The following is a 19,860-nucleotide window of genomic DNA, read 5'->3' as shown; positions in this document are numbered from 1 at the left end:
ACTCATGCTTCAATCAGTCAATCTTAACCTCAACAAGAATATTCCTATCTTTTAGCATTGATTGGTCATTCTTTTTGAAGAGTAGAAAATCCGGGAATCTTTTTAACGTGCAAGTTTTCCGTTGATCACGGCAGTGTTTAATTTGTTACTCCGTTTGACCATCCACAACTTTCCTCGTTTCCTATTTTCTGCATCGTATGTTTCGGACGTATTAGTAAAAATAATAAAACTGAAGTAAAGATTTGCGATATTCCCTGGTGGAAGTTGAACGCTTGAACGAATGGCTCTCCTTTAAAAAAAGGCCAACGAGAAAGAGGAATGCAATATCACCTTGCCATTTCATAGGTTTTTTCGCTTCGACTTTCTTCCTTACTGTCGACCGTGTGGACGGGCCAATATATTTGTCAATTTGTCTGGATACATTCGATTGGCTTCCTTTCTTTCCGCTAAAGAAGAAATCTTTAATGGAAAAAATTGTGGGTTTGTGAATGTTTGAAAACGTTGTATTAGCTTTTGGCCAACTGTCGGGTTCATATGTCATTCGATTATATTGGTGCGCCTGTAATAAAGAAAAGTCAACAATTTGAGACACGTCGAGTGCTGTAATTCTGAACAGAAAAGGTCTCACGATATATTTAGAATTATTTTTCTACGTATCAAAGTTATGGTTAAAATAAAAAAACATCAGTGATAAATTATACGACATATTATAAAATATCGAGAAATACTGCAACATTAATTTTCAGCGCAAGAAGCCAAAAAAGTGATAGCGTTACATTTATCGTTTAAACATACCTTTCTGGGTATTTAAAAACATGAGTTTCACCAGGAAACCAAGTCGACCATTACTTAACACGTAAAGATAAAATCTAAAGGAAGAAGCTGCATGCGTTAAGAAAACCTAACCTATAACTTACAATTATCTGCTTCTACCTCGAGTGCAACGATACAGCCGGTAAGATGCACTCGAAGCTTTTTTCCAAACAGAATCACTGAGGCCTTCTCACTCCAGAAAAACCAGTAGAAACCTTCAAATACGTTTGAAAATATTTTTGTCAAACAGTGGGGAAAAGAAAAATGTAAAATATCAGTGAGGCGAGAAATATAAGATTTGATCGTTTTATTTGACAGAAACCTACATTATCCATAACACGTACGCTATACGATAGAAAGTATATAAATCAAATTCGCTGACTCGTACATGCTAATGAGGCGATTAATTACGAGATTTCCGTTGAAATTTCGGCCGTCGTTCCGCCAGACAGCGAATGGAGGTTGAAGAACGAGAGAAAAAGAAAAAAAGAGCGAGCTAGACAGAGAGAGAGAAAAAAGTCAGAGGTAGACGGAAACGAGGATAATTAGAGAGGGAGGGCAGGATAAAAGACGAATAAGCAGAACTAGACTACTTTGCACTTTCGTAGGCTCCGGGGCTGTCGTGTACAATAGTTCCTCATCGATATTGTCTCCGCCGACAAATTGCTCCGGGCTTTGATATCGATCGACGCCTTTAAACTACTGCAATTCCCTCTTTTTTCTCTCCTCTCTCGCTCTGTCTTTTCCTCTTCTGTCCTCCCTTCTTTCACTTTGTCTTTTTGCGAACGAATGCATATGCATGCAGACGTTGGAGAGAATTTCCGCTGCGCGAGGTCCATGTTAATAAAGATTAATCGTGTCTAGGCCGCATTCCTCGTAAACACGCGACTTCCGGTCCCCATTTGACGGACGGAAGTTAGACACCTGTGTCAGGTTGTGTAGGGCTTCGTGTCGGTGAACTTGGAACGTAATTTCCAGCGAAAAACTCGTACGTAGACACGTATCTTCCTTGTAACAATGGTTTTGGTTTAACACTAGAATTGCCAATTATTCATTATAATAATAAATTGTACGTTGGAAAGAAATAAATTTGAATAATCGTGTTTTTATCTCGTTGGGAGTCTATTGGGTTGGCAACTAAGTGATTGCGGATTTTGTCATTAGGTGGTTATTATAAAATCCGCAATCACTTAGTTGCCAAGCCAATATATTCATTTTGCCAAAATGATGAATTTAATATTTTGAGACATAGTCGTGACACAAAAGAAAATTCTGAGATCTACAAAATCCAGCTTTTGTATTGTTATTCAGCGAAATGTATACTCCAAGTCTCAATAAGCAGTTAATAAATAAGAATATACTTCGCGGAAGAATAAGAGTGTCGAAGAAGATTATGAAAGTAGTTTGGGGTAATTTAAAATTTCTGTTAAAAACACATCAGACTCTGAAAAAGTCTCCTACCTTTTTATATTTCGATTGTTATTACATTATATTGGGTTGGAAACTAAGTAGTTGCGGATTTTATCAATACCACCTAATGACAATATCCGCAATCACTTAGTTGCCAAACCAATAAGATTACAATAGCCATCAGCTTCTTTCTATTCTTTGACAATTATTTTTACTAAACTGCTGCTCAAAAGTATGAGTACTTAATATTGAAATATTTTAAAGATTCCTTTTCTAAAAGATTATAACTTAAAGATTGTTCAATCGTTTCTTCATTTGCATTTTAATTAAATTATCAAGTACTTTGATAAATTTGAACGTTTTACATTAATATTGGGTTGGCAACTAAGTGGTTGCGGATTTTGTCACTAGGTGGCATTGCCCAAATCCGCAATCACTTAGTTGCCAGCCCAATATCTGTTGATTCCCTACTATGCGTCGTTGCTTTCGAAAGTATTCACGTGGAAGTTCATTACGCGTGGAATACGCTCGCGCATAATCTGCTTTCAATTCGATCATTTGCCGATATAACAGCCATCGAGTATTAAAGACGATTGCATGGCGAAGCACGTGTGAATGGATCATTATCGACGTTTAGTTAAACAATAAGTCCTGCGTGTTAATTGTCAGAGCACATTAACGTCACGAAATCTCACATCTGTATTGATGGCATTTTGAAAAACGATCGACCCATCAATCTTTTCTCCCATCTTTCTTCCACATGTCGAATCAACTACAAACATTATCCCTTGCCTCACTCTGGTGTCATCGTTCTTTTCTCTTTCGATGAAGCCGATGTAACAATGTAAAACTCAGCGCTCTATTTTTTCTCATCCAGATTTAGTGGAAAATATCGGGACTTTTTTTACAGTCGGAGCGATTATTCGTGGCGCACGGATCGAATGATCGATGGTAAAATTAGTTTTATTATCGTTAGAAAAATTTTTGTCGGTTTCCATTTGCTTTCCACGTTTTGCAAGATTCATATAGGCGAAAAATTGACAGTGGTTTACACAATTGGTTTATTCGATGTTCAGACCAGATTACGCTACTTTGTTAAGCTATTGAATGTTAAGCTGATTTCCATCATGGAAATACCTTTGGCCAGCGAATCGATGTTTCTCGTAAGTTCAATTTTTCTTTCTCACGTTAAAAATATACCGTGAAGCTTAAGCTGCTTAGCAGTTGTGCGAGTATTTAATGAATACGAGCTACCGTAACAAAATCTGCTTCCATTTATGCCAGCTTTTCGTGGATCTACTTAGGGAAGAAATCCATGCTTCATTAGCAGAAAAGAATTCAGTAAAAAAGATTTTTTAAATTTTCGACAACGTGTAACGGAAACATACAAATTTATAATATTATTTGTACGTACAAAGGTGAGTGAAAATATTTGGATTAAGAAGCTTTCACGACAATAACCACGATAGTTGGATTTTGTAAACGAATTTTTAAATGTGTGGCGGCACTTGGCAACAATGTATATCTCCGAAGCGACGTGCCTAATGGGCCATCAATATCCCAACGGTCCTTCCGAATATTCGAGAAGAAAGCGTGCGTGGCAACGGTGGCGGACGCCTAACAAACGCATGGATAGTGGGGATATTGAGGGGTGACAAAAAGAAAAGAATCGAATCCGATCGACAGTTAAGTTTGAACCGGGAAGCGATAGAGGCGAGTTGTAAACGTGCAGCGAGATTGACTACGCGACGCGATCAAAAGAAGACACTTGTTAATAAATATGTTGTTAACCTAAACACCGAGTGATTATTTAATGTACTGCCACCTCAAATGTTTCACGTAACTAGCGTAATACGTCTACTTAAATAGCTCACGATAAGAAGTTGCACTGATCAAATCCATAAAATTGAGAAGCAAGGAAAAGCGAAGACGTTGCACTTATTATTTTTACAAATTTATCTTGTATTTCATTTATTTGACTAAATCAACTTATAGAAGTAGGTCATTTGTCGTGAACAATTGAATATTGATTGAATGAAATTGAAACTTTTATAAAAAGTGGATTTGCGAAAAGTCTATCAGTTTCTGTGCTAAAAAGTTTCTGTAAGTGTTGAAATACTTTGGTGAACAATTGCATGTATTATCACGTTGACTGCCGCGTCACCCATATTTGGGTGACAGCAAGGTATCTGATAGGGCCGCGTCTCCCGTACTCTGGTGACTCTTATTTGACTACTTGCGAAGCATCGTCGTAGATATTTGGAAAGATATTCCACAGGAAGTAATAGAACTATTGAGTTGTTATAAAAGTAATACGAAAATGTTTTATTAAGAAAATTATTTAAAATGTGAAACTTTGCAGCATTCTATACAAAGCTGAGTTTGTTCGGGACAATTTGGACAATAAGCTGTTGTTTTCTTTAAATTCTCTCGCGTGTTTGATCGGTTCATTCGACGTCTTTTATCTGAATAACATAGTTTGCATGCGCGACTAATGCTTCTTCCAGAATTATTTTTCCGAACGGCGATATTATGCTGACTCCGTCGAAGACAAGGAATTTTGGTATTTTCAGACAACTCTAATAATTTTGCAGTTAATAATTCTCTAAATCTTCTAATATTTACATCCTTTCTTGTTGCAATTTTCTGATACAAGTAAGTTTATTATTTCGTGATCGACGAACAGCTGAAACACATCATATGGATTGACATCGCCAGGTAATTGCCTAATGAGGCCGTCTGTCTCGGGAAAAGAAAATGACTTCTGCCGACCATTAAATTCATTCCATTCACCAAATTGAATTGTACTTTCCTCGGTATCGTCAGTTCTTCTCTCTTCCTCAATGACCAATTCTTATACAATCTCGTCAACGGTATCTTCATTACATTCAGTATCACTACGATTGCACTTATCAATATCCGAGTCAGAATCAGACGATGTAATTCTATTTATATTTCTATTTCTAGGAAATCTGATTTCTTCCTCATCGCTACTATCCGAATTTATGTCTAACCTCGTAAAAGCTTTCTTTTTCACTGCTATTTGACACACCAAGAAATAAGTTTTTCATTTTCCTTTTCGACATTGTAACGAATTAGGGCAAAGATTTTAAGTTGTCTAAAATATCGGCGGAAGTACCTATAGAGTACGCTTGGTACTACGGCTCTCGTGGCCTGAAGGAGATTTCATTGAAAACACGTCCGGCAGTCAATGTGTTATAATAACGTATATTCAAATATTCATGGACAAAAGGATAAGAATTATTTTTACCAGACTTCTCACGAGTGTACTTGTTCATAATGATTTTCAAGGTAAAGGAAGTTCGCTTGAGGAGTTTCAATTATTGAAATGACCGACGTAAATCATATCCATGAGAATGGTTGTTCTACCTCAATTTCATACGAGGCGTCGATTTACGCGAGTTCGTGCGTTTGAGACGTTGCATCCTCTGGAAGACGATCGTTGCCGCATGCAAAAAGCTCGTGAATAGCCTTTCACGTGTTCCGAGGAGCAGCCACTTGTTTCGTGCTCTCGAGGGCGGATGCGAAACGTTTTTCCGGCCTCTGTAAGATGTCCGCGGGTCAGTGCTTTCATAGCGTTGCGTGCACATTCTACTTGTTCTTCGGCACTCGTATTTTTTCCTTTTAGTTGAATTGCTCGAAATTCAATTGTTTTATGTAGAATATAAAAATTGTAGTATGAGTGCACAGTATGACTCAAGTTAGAAGGAATTTTTTCTTTAGTCTTCAAGGTTTTCAAGTAATTAGTTTTTAGGTTTAAGACTAAAAATCATAGTGTTATAGGTCAGAATTTTGAGAATTTGAATTTTGTCACATATCTGAATTCTTTCGTATATCCCTTTAGTTTTACAGTTAAATAAATTTTTGAACAATATATGGCGAATTTTATATGACATTACAGTGTTGCATCATTATGATGTTCAGCCAGCTAAACCTCATTATTTGAAGTATATTGACATCTCATTATTAAATGTGTTGAAGTAATTACTTCAAGAAAAACTCTAATTTACTTTTGTATATCCGTGTTTGTATATATCTGTTAAGAAGAGAATAGAATGTAGTGAAACAAAAAATTTGAAATAAGGAGAGATCCATATTATTGTACCCCCTTGAGTATACATTATGTTTTGGATTGCAAGGTCCAGAAACAAAGGAGCTATAAGTAGATTTCTATTGCTGTTTCTTGTAGGCTTCAACTATAGCTACAAGGTTAACTTTTTTGGTATAAATATATGGTCCTTTGTTATAAATATATGAACATACTCCCTATCATAGCTTTTGCTATTGTATTGTAACACTATAAGAGTGAGGATCTGGATCAGCATACAGTACACTTATACCTATACTTATTTCAATATATTTTTCTATTAGAAATTCATCCACTTGTTTCTCTATCAATCAACCTCAACAATATCACATATTAAATCAATAAATGATGATAACAATTTATTTAATTTTGATCTCATACACTATACCTGTACCTATACTTGTTCCAATATATTTTTCTGTTACAAATTCATCCACTATTCCTCTATCAATCAACCTCAACAATATCACATATTAAATTAATAAATAATAATAACATTTTACTTGATCTCGACCTCATACACTATACCTGTACTTATACCTGTTTCAATATATTTTTCTATTACAAATTCATCCACTTGTTTATACATATTACAACAATATTATACATTAAATTAATAAATGATGATAACAATTTATTTGATTTTGACCTCATACACTATACCTGTACCTATACTTATCTCAATATATTTTTCTATTACAAATTCATCTACTTGTTTCTCTATCAATCAACCTCAACAATATTATACATTAAATTAATAAATGATGATAACAATTTATTTAATTTTGAGCTCATACACTATATCTGCACTTATACTTATTTGGATATATTTTTCTATTACAAATTTATTCACTACCCTCTATCAGCCAATCTCAACAAAATATGAAATATTTATTATTATTCTGATTTTTATCTTAAAAAAAAATAAAGTAAAAATTATTACAATGACAATTATCTACTTTAGTAGAGGATTTAATTGATGCATTGGATTTATTTGATGCATCATTTCCAGACAATTATTTAATTATAAATAATACGTTTGTAGCATATTCTGTATCAATCTTAATAATTAGTTTCGCCAGTTTAATTTAATTTTTCCTACCGCGATAATACAAAACCCCATCCACCGTGGTAACGTTCGATTTTAATATTCGTTGCTTTCCACGCAACAACTTGCTCGCTCATTTGAAACAAGGTCAAGGGAACTAATTGTAATCCTCGAAATTATTATGATTTCTTCCCACGGATCGCATTTTAACGAGCTACTTGGATTAATTAATTCTTAGGCCCCCTTGTTACACGCTCTATCGTTCCTCTTGACCTCTTATTTTCCCCGGACGAGATTCGTCTGTGGATTTTCTTGTCTTCGAACACGATACAACTGGCAACATCTACGCAAAACTCGGAACATCCGGGTTAGATTTGGTTAGGTTCCGAGAAACATACTTGCAAGCATTGAAATATATAATTAAATTGAAATTCTCAAAATCTCGATTTGAATACGTTCTCATAAACTCAATACCAAATGTAATCAAATATTCTATGTACACATAAATTTCCCTTTTTATTTTTATAATGAAATGTATTTATTGTATTGTATTGTATGTATTTATGTAAATTATATATGAAATGTATTTATATTCAGAGGTTGGGCAAAATAATGGAAATACCTCTTACATGTCATATACGTATTATACAAACATATACATACATATACATATACATATAAGAATTCTGTCCAACACCTCTGTATGTGTTTACTGTCTTGAGACGTTTCTGAACGAATGAGAGTCCACCGTAAACATAACCTCATAACACCATAATTTTCAGTCCAGTACTATTTATACTCGTGTTTATATTATTACCAATTTCCAAGATGCTACAAATCCCAATTGTAGTACAATTTTTTCTAACTCTTACAATGGCTATCTTACAAAAAGTATAAGTCCAAGTAGCAAAAGTATAAGAAGGAATTTTTCAGAGTCTAAAGGAACAGTTTTCGTACTGGAAGCGGTTAGACCAATTCCTGTTATTTATCGTCACGTTGCTCGCCTTCGTATTTCTCGAATGCATTTCTGTGGTTCGCGGTGTCTCCCGCTGGCGACCCTAACAAAATGTGAGAAAGCTTCACGGTGATACAACGAGGAAAAATTTTTCTGTCGTTCCTTTTTTTTCTCTAGCGAAGAAAAGTTTCGCCAGGAACGTAGTTCCGTGAATGGGAAGTTGCTAGGTACTTTGATGGCGCTGTTGTTTGTCGATGTGGTCGAAAGAGAGGAATGGGGAGTGTGCGCTGATCAGATTCGTAGATAAAACAGCGCAGGCATGATTTTTATCAAATTCATCGGTGATATTCCGCGGGGAACAATAGGGGAAGACACGCGATAGATAATTTGCCAAATAAATACAACACGACGTGAAAGCTCGCCTCGAATAAATCGAACGCTGTCTCGTGAACCAATGACGTTTCGATATTTGTTTTTTTTTTGTCTCCTCTCGTTAAAGGCTAATGATCATCGATTTGAACTGGATTTTATTTCCCTTTTCCTCTAACAGAACCATGGCGTGTATTTTCATTTCTCGTTCGAAAGAATAATTTGAAAAATTGAAAACTCTCGGCTGTTGTTTTGTTAAAAATGGAAATCGAACTATAGATTTCTAGCAGTATGCGTTCATTTAATGCTCATTGCCAATCAGATTCACGATCTCTCCAGTTAATCTCGTTGCAGCCTCCAAATTTTCATATCCTGTTTCCCTTTGTTATGTATTTCGATAAACAAAACGATTCGTGATATTTCGGGGGAAAACTTGAGCATTAAATGGAAACAAGAAATCACGTGTATTAACAACGATTTATATTTTGCTGAAATTTAAGCTATTCTCCTTAACGATTGGAAGATCTGTGGCGACACTCGACGACGGGACTTTCCGATGGCTTCGCGACACAAAGCGCTATGCCATCTAAGCATAAAGCTGACATGCCCAATGTACCATCGATATCCCTACGGTCCTTTCGCCGAATATTCGGAAGAATGTATACGCGGCAATCGTCGCGGACATCTAACAAACGCGTGCGTAGTGGAGATATGGAGGGGCAACAAAGAAAAGAATCCGTTTGGTTTCGAATAAAAGATTCATTCCGTTTCGGACAGCGAAGTGCGAAGGGTGTAGCGTAACAGCGAAGTAAACATATTCGAGAAGCGTGATTGCTAGTTGTTGGTTGTTGATTGTTGGTCGTTGGTCGTTGGTCGTTGGTCGTTGGTTGTTGGTTGTTGAACATCGAGAGTATTTCTTGGGCACTTACATCTACAACCAACCACCACCTCAGATCGGATAAAAATAATCAGAAGGATAACCACATTAATTAACAACACACGTCACACGTCTAACATACAGTGGTTCGCCAAAAACTTGTAGAAACCTTTTATGAATAAATTACGTGTATTACATGGAACATCCTGAAATCTCTTTAGAACTGTAATAAGACTCGACCGTCATGATGATATTGATAAATTATGAAAGAGACTTTAAAAAATATACAGAAGTAACAAGAAGTTTCTGGTGCAAATACATTTTTCATAGAAATTATGAAAGTATTCTTCCTTTAATTATTAAGACTTTAACTGCCACGTTAAGACCGGAGCCTTCAACTTCTTACAATCGTAAGAATTGAATGAAAATTGACAGTTAGGACATTTTGAATATAACCGATAAATAGAAGATACCTTAAAATAAAAAGTGATATATTAAACAATAATTTAACTTAATAAAAATTTAATTAAACAATTTTGTTAGAACATCAATAAAAAAAATGACAACAAATGTTGCATCTAACGGTGCACTGTATTAAAACACTGTGGCGTCCTCAGCAAAACGTGTGATCTCGGCGTGGCAGTTAAAGTGTTAAAGGCTTTTTATTGATTAAGTTATTAAAAGAAACATAGGAATAGAACATACCTAGTAAACTTGTTCATCTGTCAAAGACATGAAATGTAAACCCCTGTACTCAAAACTCTCATCAACCATGTTCCAACGATTTATAACTAAAAAACTTTGTTAAAACTAATAACTAATTTGTTAATAAAATAACTAATTCGACGGTTCGTTGGTCTGTTTACAGTGTGCAGCGAGAATCCTGGCCTGAGCGGTCGTTACCACGCCGGACTGTGGAGTGGAAAGCGTTGGTCCTGCTGCCGCTTGTCTACACGTTCCGCGGAGGGCTGCGACACTTGCAGTTCCTGGTCCTCTAAGCCGTTAAACGCAACGAACCCGTCCTCCACGTCCACTTCGAGCTTCACCTCGGCCACCGGAAGCACCATCGCCACCACTGCCGCCATAACCGATCGACCACAGACGACCAACTCAGAGGCGAACAACAATCCCATCATTCACTCGCAGGCCCGTTCAACTATCGGTTCGTACCAACTGTCATTTTTCTTCTTATTTCATCTCCTCCTTTTCTACGAAATACGTTCTTATTTCTCTTGTTCTGTTTGCTTAGTAAGATTTTAAAATAATTTCCAAAGCTTCTACATCGGTAGATCCGATCTCGAACAGCAGAGGGCAGGTGCGACGCTTAGAAAAGAAACGCGCGCACTTTGAATGTGATAGAATCGTGAATGTTTCAAAATCGGATTTTTCCAAGATTTGTAAATTGTATTTGCCAATGTTGTGTAACATAGGATTAAGTTGCTGCAGGCGATCCATCTTTAAAAGGTTAAAGTATGAGGAATAGATTTTTCTTGTTTTGTTGGTAACTTGGACGTGGGAAAACAAGATGAAAGTATGATGGCGCACGTGGAATGCTATAGGATGATCGATAGAAGAATTAGAGAACTGGCGATTGTGAAAACTAAAGTGAGAAGTTCAAAGGTTAGAGATATACATGTTGTAACTTGATACTCTGGCGACTCTTTCGCGCCACGCTTGCCAAGGTCTACGTTTCAAAGAAACCAGTAGAAAATTATCTGCTGACTCTGGCAAAGAGAGGATAAAACCTGGAAACGACCACGTTTCTTTGATACGTCGAGCGTTTTACCTTTTTTAAAGACGGCGAACGTGTGACATGAATTTCGTGTTTCAAGATCTTCCAGTGCAACTCTCAAGTTTTTCTTACAGTTTCACCAAGATATCTTCGCGACGCTAACGAAGCTATTCTTCTTCCATAATAATCTGTTTCCATGAACTTTCTTCTTTCTTTCTCTTCTTTGCTTCTTTTCTTTATTCCACTTTTCACCAGCTTTAAAATAGATTCGACCAATCGACTAATAGCTTAATTAATCCCATGAGTTGGCCAATGTTAAATTCAACGCTAGTTTTCCGTTTAATCTGCGACCTGTTTCCTTCCGGTTCGACTTCGCGCTGTATTTCGGGCTTACCGAAACTCACCAGCCCCCTTCCAGTTAAATATTAGCGAGCGTCGCGGTAATTCCAAGACAAACTCTCCCCCAGTCATAAATGTCCGGTCAGTTAATACCGGATTCCATTAGGACCCCTTAGTGGCTTTGAAATTCCAATCAGTTTCAACAGAATTGACAGTTGTTGAGCTCACGTTGCATGGAATAACTAGGAAATTACATTATTTCATTGGTCTAACTATCAGTCTTGTATTAAATTTTCATTTAAATTCTTCTGTTTGTTGGATTTATCCTGTTGCTTCTTTTCTTTTTTTTTTTTTTTGTAAAGACTGCATTGAAATGTAACATTGTTTTTATTTTTTATGGAGATATATTTAATTAACTATATTGGAAACACCGACATATTCAAAATGGTCAATTCGTAGGTTTTGGTAGGAAATTTATAAATTTCTCACGCTACAGTTTATGACTTTAATGATTTTTTTTTGGAAGTATGGGTATAAATGTCTTTCCCTTGCATTATATATTTTTTCATATACCATTCATTTTGACTTTTTTGGTGCGTTTTTATACTTTAATCGTTGATAGTTTTAGTATTAAGATTACAATAGCCACCAGCTTCTTTCTATTCTTTGACAATTATTTCTACTAAACTATTGCTCAAAAGTATGAGTACTCAATATTGAAATATTTTAAATATTAAGTAACTTGAAGATCGTTCAATTGTTTCTTCATTTGCATTTTAATTAAATTATCAAGTACTTTGATAAATTTGAACACTTTACATTAATATTGGGTTGGCAACTAAGTGATTGCGGATATTGTCAATGCCACCTAGTGACAAAATTCGCAATCACTCAGTTGCTAAACCAATAACATTACAATAGCCATCAGCTTCTTTCTATTCTTTGACAATTATTTTTACTAAACTGCTGCTCAAAAGTATGAGTACTCAATATTGAAATATTTTAAATATTAAGTAACTTGAAGATCGTTCAATTGTTTCTTCATTTGCATTTTAATGAAATTATCAAATATTTTGATAAATTTGAGCACTTTACATTAACTCTTTGTACTTCTATGCCGAGTGTGACTCGAAGTCAGTTTTTACCTCAGCTGCTCCTTTGTCGAGTCCCACTCGACATTCTTTCAGTTCCACCTCTTTTTATGAATGCATCCAGGAAATTGTTTCAAGATATATCGTACACTTAAAAATTACAAAATACAACAATAGTGTGAATAAAACTGTTATTTAACTGAATTTCTTTCTTCCTTTATTTACTTAAATTGTCTCATTTTTTAGTTAAAGTAAATTTCAAATAAAACACTTAAAAGCGTTGGCAGCTGCTGCTAACGAAATTGAAATAAAATTCAGAGTGCAAAGGGTTAATAAATATCAAACAATTATTTGAAACGATATCATTCGCATAATTCTTAACATCCAAGAAACTTTCATTTTCGCAATATTCCGCTTCTTTATTTCTTTGGAAAAGTGACCATACGAGGTGTCCTCGATGACGTCGTATCTTACGTCGACGATCCACAGTAACATTTCGACGTTCTTCTTTTCCTTCTTGAAGCACGGAACATGAAGCAGAGGACCATAAACAGGGTTGCAAATACAAAATAAGGGATGAAATTCGACAGGCGTAGTTAAACGGGTCAGTGCACAACGATAGTATTCTTTGTGTCTTGCTCTTTATGCTGTCATTGTGCACCGACCCATTTGACGCGGCTTCTTATATTTTATTTTTCCTCTTCCGTCACCTCACCGTGCATCGACCCATTCGGCGCATCGAACAGATCCTCTTTGCGTCTCGCATTCCTCCCCTCTCCTTTCTTTTATTTTTCTCTTCTCCTATCTGCCTGTTCGAACAGCTAGACGTACATCTCATGAATTTTACATTTTGGAACTTTTACGATCATTAGATAACATTTCTCGCAGTTCTTCGAGCTTTCATCATATTTTTATTAGTTGCGATCTATCTCGAGCTTTCGTGAACATTCCAACGCGCTTCTTCAGGATAGACTTGAACATTTCTTTCTTCTTCAGGCTAAGCCCAAAATATTCTATATATATGTCGGAGATGAAAGGACATCGGGGCCTTTCTTTTGGAATTTTTGGGAGATCCCCAGTACTTTAGACTAGACTATTTATTATAGCTGTACTTAAATAATGAAACTTAGAAATAGTTGTTATGATTCAATCCGATTATGTTTACCCGAGATTTGTGACGGTGAGCTTGAACTCGAGGTGACACAACTGGTCGCTGAACGTGGCCACGGTCACGGGATGAACGTTTTTACCTAACAGAGAAGTGCCAATATTATGGGACACACGTTGTATTAACAATCAAACCCCGGGCAGGAACAGTGTCGCCGCTAAGCGGGACTGCCTAACAACAACGGCTGGAATTTTGTTGGTATCCCTGACCAATATACAACGAACAAACGCGATCGTAAGGAGAGTAAAGTTTCCATCAGTCTTTTATTCTTGCGGTCACCTTGGAGAGTTTTCACATCGTCTTTACGTGCAGCATTATACCGAGTGTCACAGCAAACGTTACTTTGTGCTTCAAAGGAGTTACCCCGTTGACCGTGAATTCTTTATTGAACCTAAGAACATTGTCATTAACATCTCGAGTGTCTAATCACCACGGTTATTTGTCAAACTCTGTAAAAATCATATTTATACCAGTAAATGTAGTCTCTGTTGTACAACAACGATGGCTAGTCCGAATGAAGATTCGTTACACGCCCCTAAACCTGACGATAACCCGACATATATTTGTACAGGACTTGCAGAGAATTGTAATATAGAATAACGAGAGATTGCTGCTACAACCCGTCAAATATATTTGGAATAAATTAAATAAATATAAATACTGTCGAGAGACGCTCGTACAAACATATTCGCAAAGATAGAGTATGATCGTTTGCGTATAACTCAATAACTCATATGCTTCGTTAATCGCAGATAATAACGGATAAATAACTCGCGTGTTAACTCGAACTTCTTTTTTTTGCACGTGGAGAAATCCTCATGGACACTCCGCTGCTACTAATAATCGTCAACAGCAGAGTAATGTCAGTCTCTTACCGACTAAAACTCCACGATGACCATCCTACACGTGCTTCGGGGACCTCTTACGAATTATCTTTCCGTTGCACCCCCTTCCCGCGTCCTCTTGATCGAACCAGTCCTAAAAATTCCCCTAACTGTTGAGTTTAGCCATCAATAGCGGGGGGCCATTGCCTCTAACGCCATCCCCCCTTCTAGTCGTGGTCTAGGCCGCCTGACCGCCATCCCCCTGTGTTAACTCGAACTATAGCTCGGATAATGACTCGGATAATAACTGACTCGTCCGCAATCGCGTCCGTTTATTTATATTGGTCGGGGGAGGGGGGGAGTTGAAAAATTTGAATTCGTCTTAGATCGACGGTTGCCCATAACGGCCACATTGTTTTGCTCGGTGTTTATTTAGCGTTACGTTTCGTGCGTCAAGGCGGTGTCAATGTCTCGAGGCAAAACAACAACATGAGTCGCCCTCGATTCGCATTGTCCACTGACTCATGTGCCGTTAGATATTCTAATATTCTAAATATTCTACAATATTTTAAAATTATTGAGATGTATAATTTTGTGTGCTGGGCTGGGTTAGATGCGTAGTAGAGATACTTGTACGTGAATATCAGTGTGTGAAAATATGTGTGTGCGCGGCGTTTCGAAAACAGATGAATGTAAACTGTGTTCAGTCGGTTAACAGTCGGGTATGGAAGAAAGTGCTGAGACGCGTGCAAGTGCGTATCGATGAATATCTTAGAAATCGTCCATCAAATAAATATATAATTATTCTAATATTAATTCCAAGCGTAAATTTAGTGTTTCTGTACCATTATTTCGGCTATTAAGATCCACAATTCTCAACAAAAATAAATATTCTAAAAATATTCTTCTCCTGGAAGAATCGCAAATACAACATTTAACGTTTCCTGTACCATGGAACTATTTGTTCAATGATTATTCTTGCAACAACGCGAAATGCTCAATGGCTTGTTCAGTGAAAAGTGGAAAATTCGATGACCAGATTGCTCTGCCGCTTTAAAGGAAAGAAAAATTCGACATTGACCGGGTATCGATGGGTCGTTGTGGGATGAATAGAACGATAGTATCTGGACGTTCTATTAAAATTTTTGACGCGAGTGTCGATCACGTGTACACAGCGTTACAGAACCTGTGACAAGTATACGGTGACCGTTTTCCAAACATAAGAATGTTGCGTCGTAGACAGAAATTAATACGTAAAATTTTGTTGTCGCAACTTGAAACGTGTACTAATTTATTTCTAAATTAATATCATCCTTCTGTGGAATAATTTCAATTAAATTGCCAGAAGCACTTCTGCTCTACTGAATTTATTTACCACTTATACACATATTAATTAATCAGGATATATGTATATTAAATTTCGTGTCAATTAATAGTACTTTTATATAACTACAAATATTTCATACTATAAAAGTTACGCGTAGGGTTTGATAAAAAATTGTATACTCACAACTTTAGCTGAAATACTCTTAATACTACTACTACTGATAGTTAACACGAAGTTATTTCTACCAAAACCATTGAAAATGACTGGTCTTTAAAAAGTACGTAATAATAGAATATTTTTATATTTATTCATTTATTATTTTCTTACAGAAGGAATTCCATGTTATGTTGTTGAGAATTGTGGATCTTAATTGCCGAAATAAAAGTAAAGGAACACTAAGCTTACACTTAGAATTCAAATTAAGATAGTTATAGATTTATTTAATAAACGATTTCCAGGATCTTCGTCGATATACATTTGCACGCGTCTCAGCACTTTCTTTGTCCCGCCATCTTCCGTACCACACTGCCAACGGAACAGTTACATTCATCTGTTTTTCGAGACGCCGCGCACACACATACTTTCACATATTCATATTCACATACGTGTGTCACTACTACGCGGCTAGTCTAGTCTACCACACAAAATTATACATATCTCGATATATGTAGTACATTTTTGGTATTATTAATCTATCTGCGACCATCATCCCTAAACGAGGGTTGCCACATTTATAAAATTGTAGAACCAGTCGTTTTGACTGGTGTGGTATTTCTAGCGTTAGCATCTAGCGATCTAGCGATCGATTCGGAATTTTCCTGATAACTGATATCGTCGTATCGAATGATACGCGGTAAAAATGTTAAAAACGTGTGGCAAGTTGTACGAAACGAGGAAACTGGTTAATTGGGGTTCGATAAACAGATTGCAGGACCCTTTTACATTTTGATAGGTACCAGTCATTTTGACTGGTATTGGTATAAGTAGCCCTGATGCAAAATTATTTTCAGTTTGAATACATAAAAAACAAAATAAAATTCATTATATTATTCTTTTAGTTATCGTTGCGAAAGGCATTACATCATTGCGGAAAAAATATAACATGAAGTAAGAATTTTAAAATAAAATTGTAAAACCAGTCAATTCGACTGGTGCGGTAGTTCTAGAGATCTATCACAATAAATGAGAAAAAGAAAATTTAATAATAAAAATAAGAAAAAGAAAAAAAATAAGGTTAACGACGATGAAATGATTACAATAATTTCATAATTTCTGGCTACGATCCGCGTTATCGTTTTACATTTGATCCTGCTACCATTTTTCAGTGAGCTCCAGCGTACAAACATCTTCCACTTCTCGCGGTATACAGCTGTTCCGTTTCCAAGGAATAGCTCATCCGATTATTTTCCCCGAGTTGCTCCCTCGAACAAGTTCCTTGCTCGCAACTGCGTTCGTGCCTTAGAAGTTGGCCAGTTTGTAACATTAACACTTGCTGGATTGGTCTAATGAAATTAGCACGGGTATTAGCTTGCAAATGCGCTGGGAACGTCCATGTGTATCTTCGTTTTCGAATATTCGTGCATCCAGCCACGTGCTTCGTTCACGTGTTCTAGACGTATTATATTGGCTTGGCAACTAAGTGATTGCAGATTTTGTCTGTACCATGTAATGACAAAACCCGCAATCACTTAGTTGCCAACCCAATAGGACGATGATGACCAGCTACGGTAGATAACCAACTGATTATTAGAGCTGAATCATCAAAGTGTTCAAATTTCATCCACTCAGAAACACGCAACTCGGCACTTTACCGACTCGGCCGTTAAAAAATCGAAATTCTATTCTTCTAAACATAGTAAATCACGCTTTTCTGTCTTTTATAACACATTGACTGGCGTGTCACCCATGTTTGGGTGACAGCAAAAGTTCCTGGCAGTGTAGCCCCACTCGCATTCGGATGACAATAAACCTTCTGGTAGGGGACGTGTCACCCACATAGGGTGACAGCAAAAGTTCTTGGCAGGGTCGCCCCACCCGCATTCGGATGACAGTAGAGTTCCTGGTAGGGGGCGTCACCCATATACGGGTGACAGCGAGGTTTCTGATAGGGCCGCGTCTCCCATACTCTGGTGACTCTTATTTGACTACTTGCGAAGCATCGTCGTAGATATTTGGAAAGATATTCCACAGGAAGTAATAGAACTATTGAATTGTTATAAAAGTAATACGAAAGTGTTTTATTAAGAAAATTATTTAAAATGTAAAACTTTGCAGCATTCTATACAAAGCTGAGGTTGGTCGGGACAATTTGGACAATAAGCTGTTGTTTTCTTTAAATTGTCTCGCGTGTTTGATCGGTTCATTCGACGTCTTTTATCTGAATAACATAGTTTGCATGCGCGACTAATGCTTCTTCCGGAATCATTTTTCCGAACGGCGATATTATGCTGACTCCGTCGAAGACAAGGATTTTTTGTATTTTCAGACAACCCTAATAATTTTGCAGTTAATAACTCTCTAATTCTTCTAATATTTACATCCTTTCTTGTTACAATTTTCTGATACAAGTAAGTTTATTATTTCGTGATCGACGAACAGCTGAAACACATCATATGGATTGACATCGCCAGGTAATTGCCTAATGAGGCCGTCTGTTTCGGGAAAAGAAAATGACTTCTGCCGACCATTAAATTCATTCCATTCACCAAATTGAATTGTACTTTCCTCGGTATCGTCAGTTCTTCTCTCTTCCTCAATGATCAATTCTTGTACAATCTCGTCAACGGTATCTTCATTACATTCAGTATCACTACGATTGCACTTATCAATATCCGAGTCAGAATCAGACGATGTAATTCCATTTATATTTCTATTTCTAGGAAATCTGATTTCTTCCTCATCGCTATTATCCGAATTTGTGTCTAACCTCGTAAAAGCTTTCTTTTTCACTGCTATTTGACTCACTAAGAAATAAGTTTTTCATTTTCCTTTTCGACATTGTAACGAATTAGAGCAAAGATTTTAAGTTGTCTAAAATATCGGCGGAAGTACCTATAGAGTACGCTTGGTACTACGGCTCTCGTGGCCTGAAGGAGATTTCATTGAAAACACGTCCGGCAGTCAACGTGATTTCAAGACAATCTTAACAATCGATACATTTTCAATTATACATAATTATGTCTCTGCAGAAAGTTCTAGGATTAGAATAAGAAGTTCTTCCCGGCCCAATATAGTCAGATTCTAAGTGCTAAAATCTGCAATGAAATTTACGAAATTCTTCTATTGTAAATCCCCTTAATTACAAGCCATTTGTAACGATAGCAATTAGATCAGCATGGTGTCTGGTACACCAAAGAATTTTAAATACTCGAGCATTCCATTCGAAAATTCTTAATCATCTTAGACACTTCCATAACTTTAAATTCTCTTTAAATTCTTCTATTGTAAATCGCCTTAATTTTAGGCCATTTGTAACTATAACAATTAGATCAGCATGCTTTTGGTACACCAAGAATTTTAAATACTCGAGAATTCCATTCGAAAATTCTTAATCATCTTAGACACTTCCATAACTTTAAATTCTCTTTAAATTCTTCTATTGTAAATCGCCTTAATTTTAGGCCATTTGTAACGATAGCAATTAGATCAGCATGGTGTCTGGTACACCAAAGAATTTTAAATACTCGAGCATTCCATTCGAAAATTCTTAATCATCTTAGACACTTCCATAACTTTAAATTCTCTTTAAATTCTTCTATTATAAATCGCCTTAATTTTAGGCCATTTGTAACGATAGCAA

General features: G+C 36.4%; 1 protein-coding gene across 5 annotated transcripts in view; it reads left to right on the top strand.

The window, feature by feature from the left end:
- LOC122577230 (tyrosine-protein kinase Btk29A) overlaps positions 1–19,860 on the top strand; it is a 271,717-nt gene that overhangs the window by 40,553 nt on the left and 211,304 nt on the right. For all 5 annotated transcript variants that reach the window (XM_043748383.1, XM_043748385.1, XM_043748384.1 and 2 more), the window contains one exon: positions 10,449–10,742. In XM_043748383.1, coding sequence (XP_043604318.1) covers positions 10,449–10,742 — 294 coding nt within the window. The remainder of the gene's footprint in view (positions 1–10,448; positions 10,743–19,860) is intronic.

The sequence above is a fragment of the Bombus pyrosoma genome, linkage group LG18 (assembly GCF_014825855.1).
Source record: "Bombus pyrosoma isolate SC7728 linkage group LG18, ASM1482585v1, whole genome shotgun sequence".
Lineage (NCBI taxonomy): Eukaryota > Metazoa > Arthropoda > Insecta > Hymenoptera > Apidae > Bombus > Bombus pyrosoma.
The sequence above is the reverse complement of the archived record's forward strand: the minus strand, read 5'-3'. Positions and strand labels throughout refer to the sequence as shown.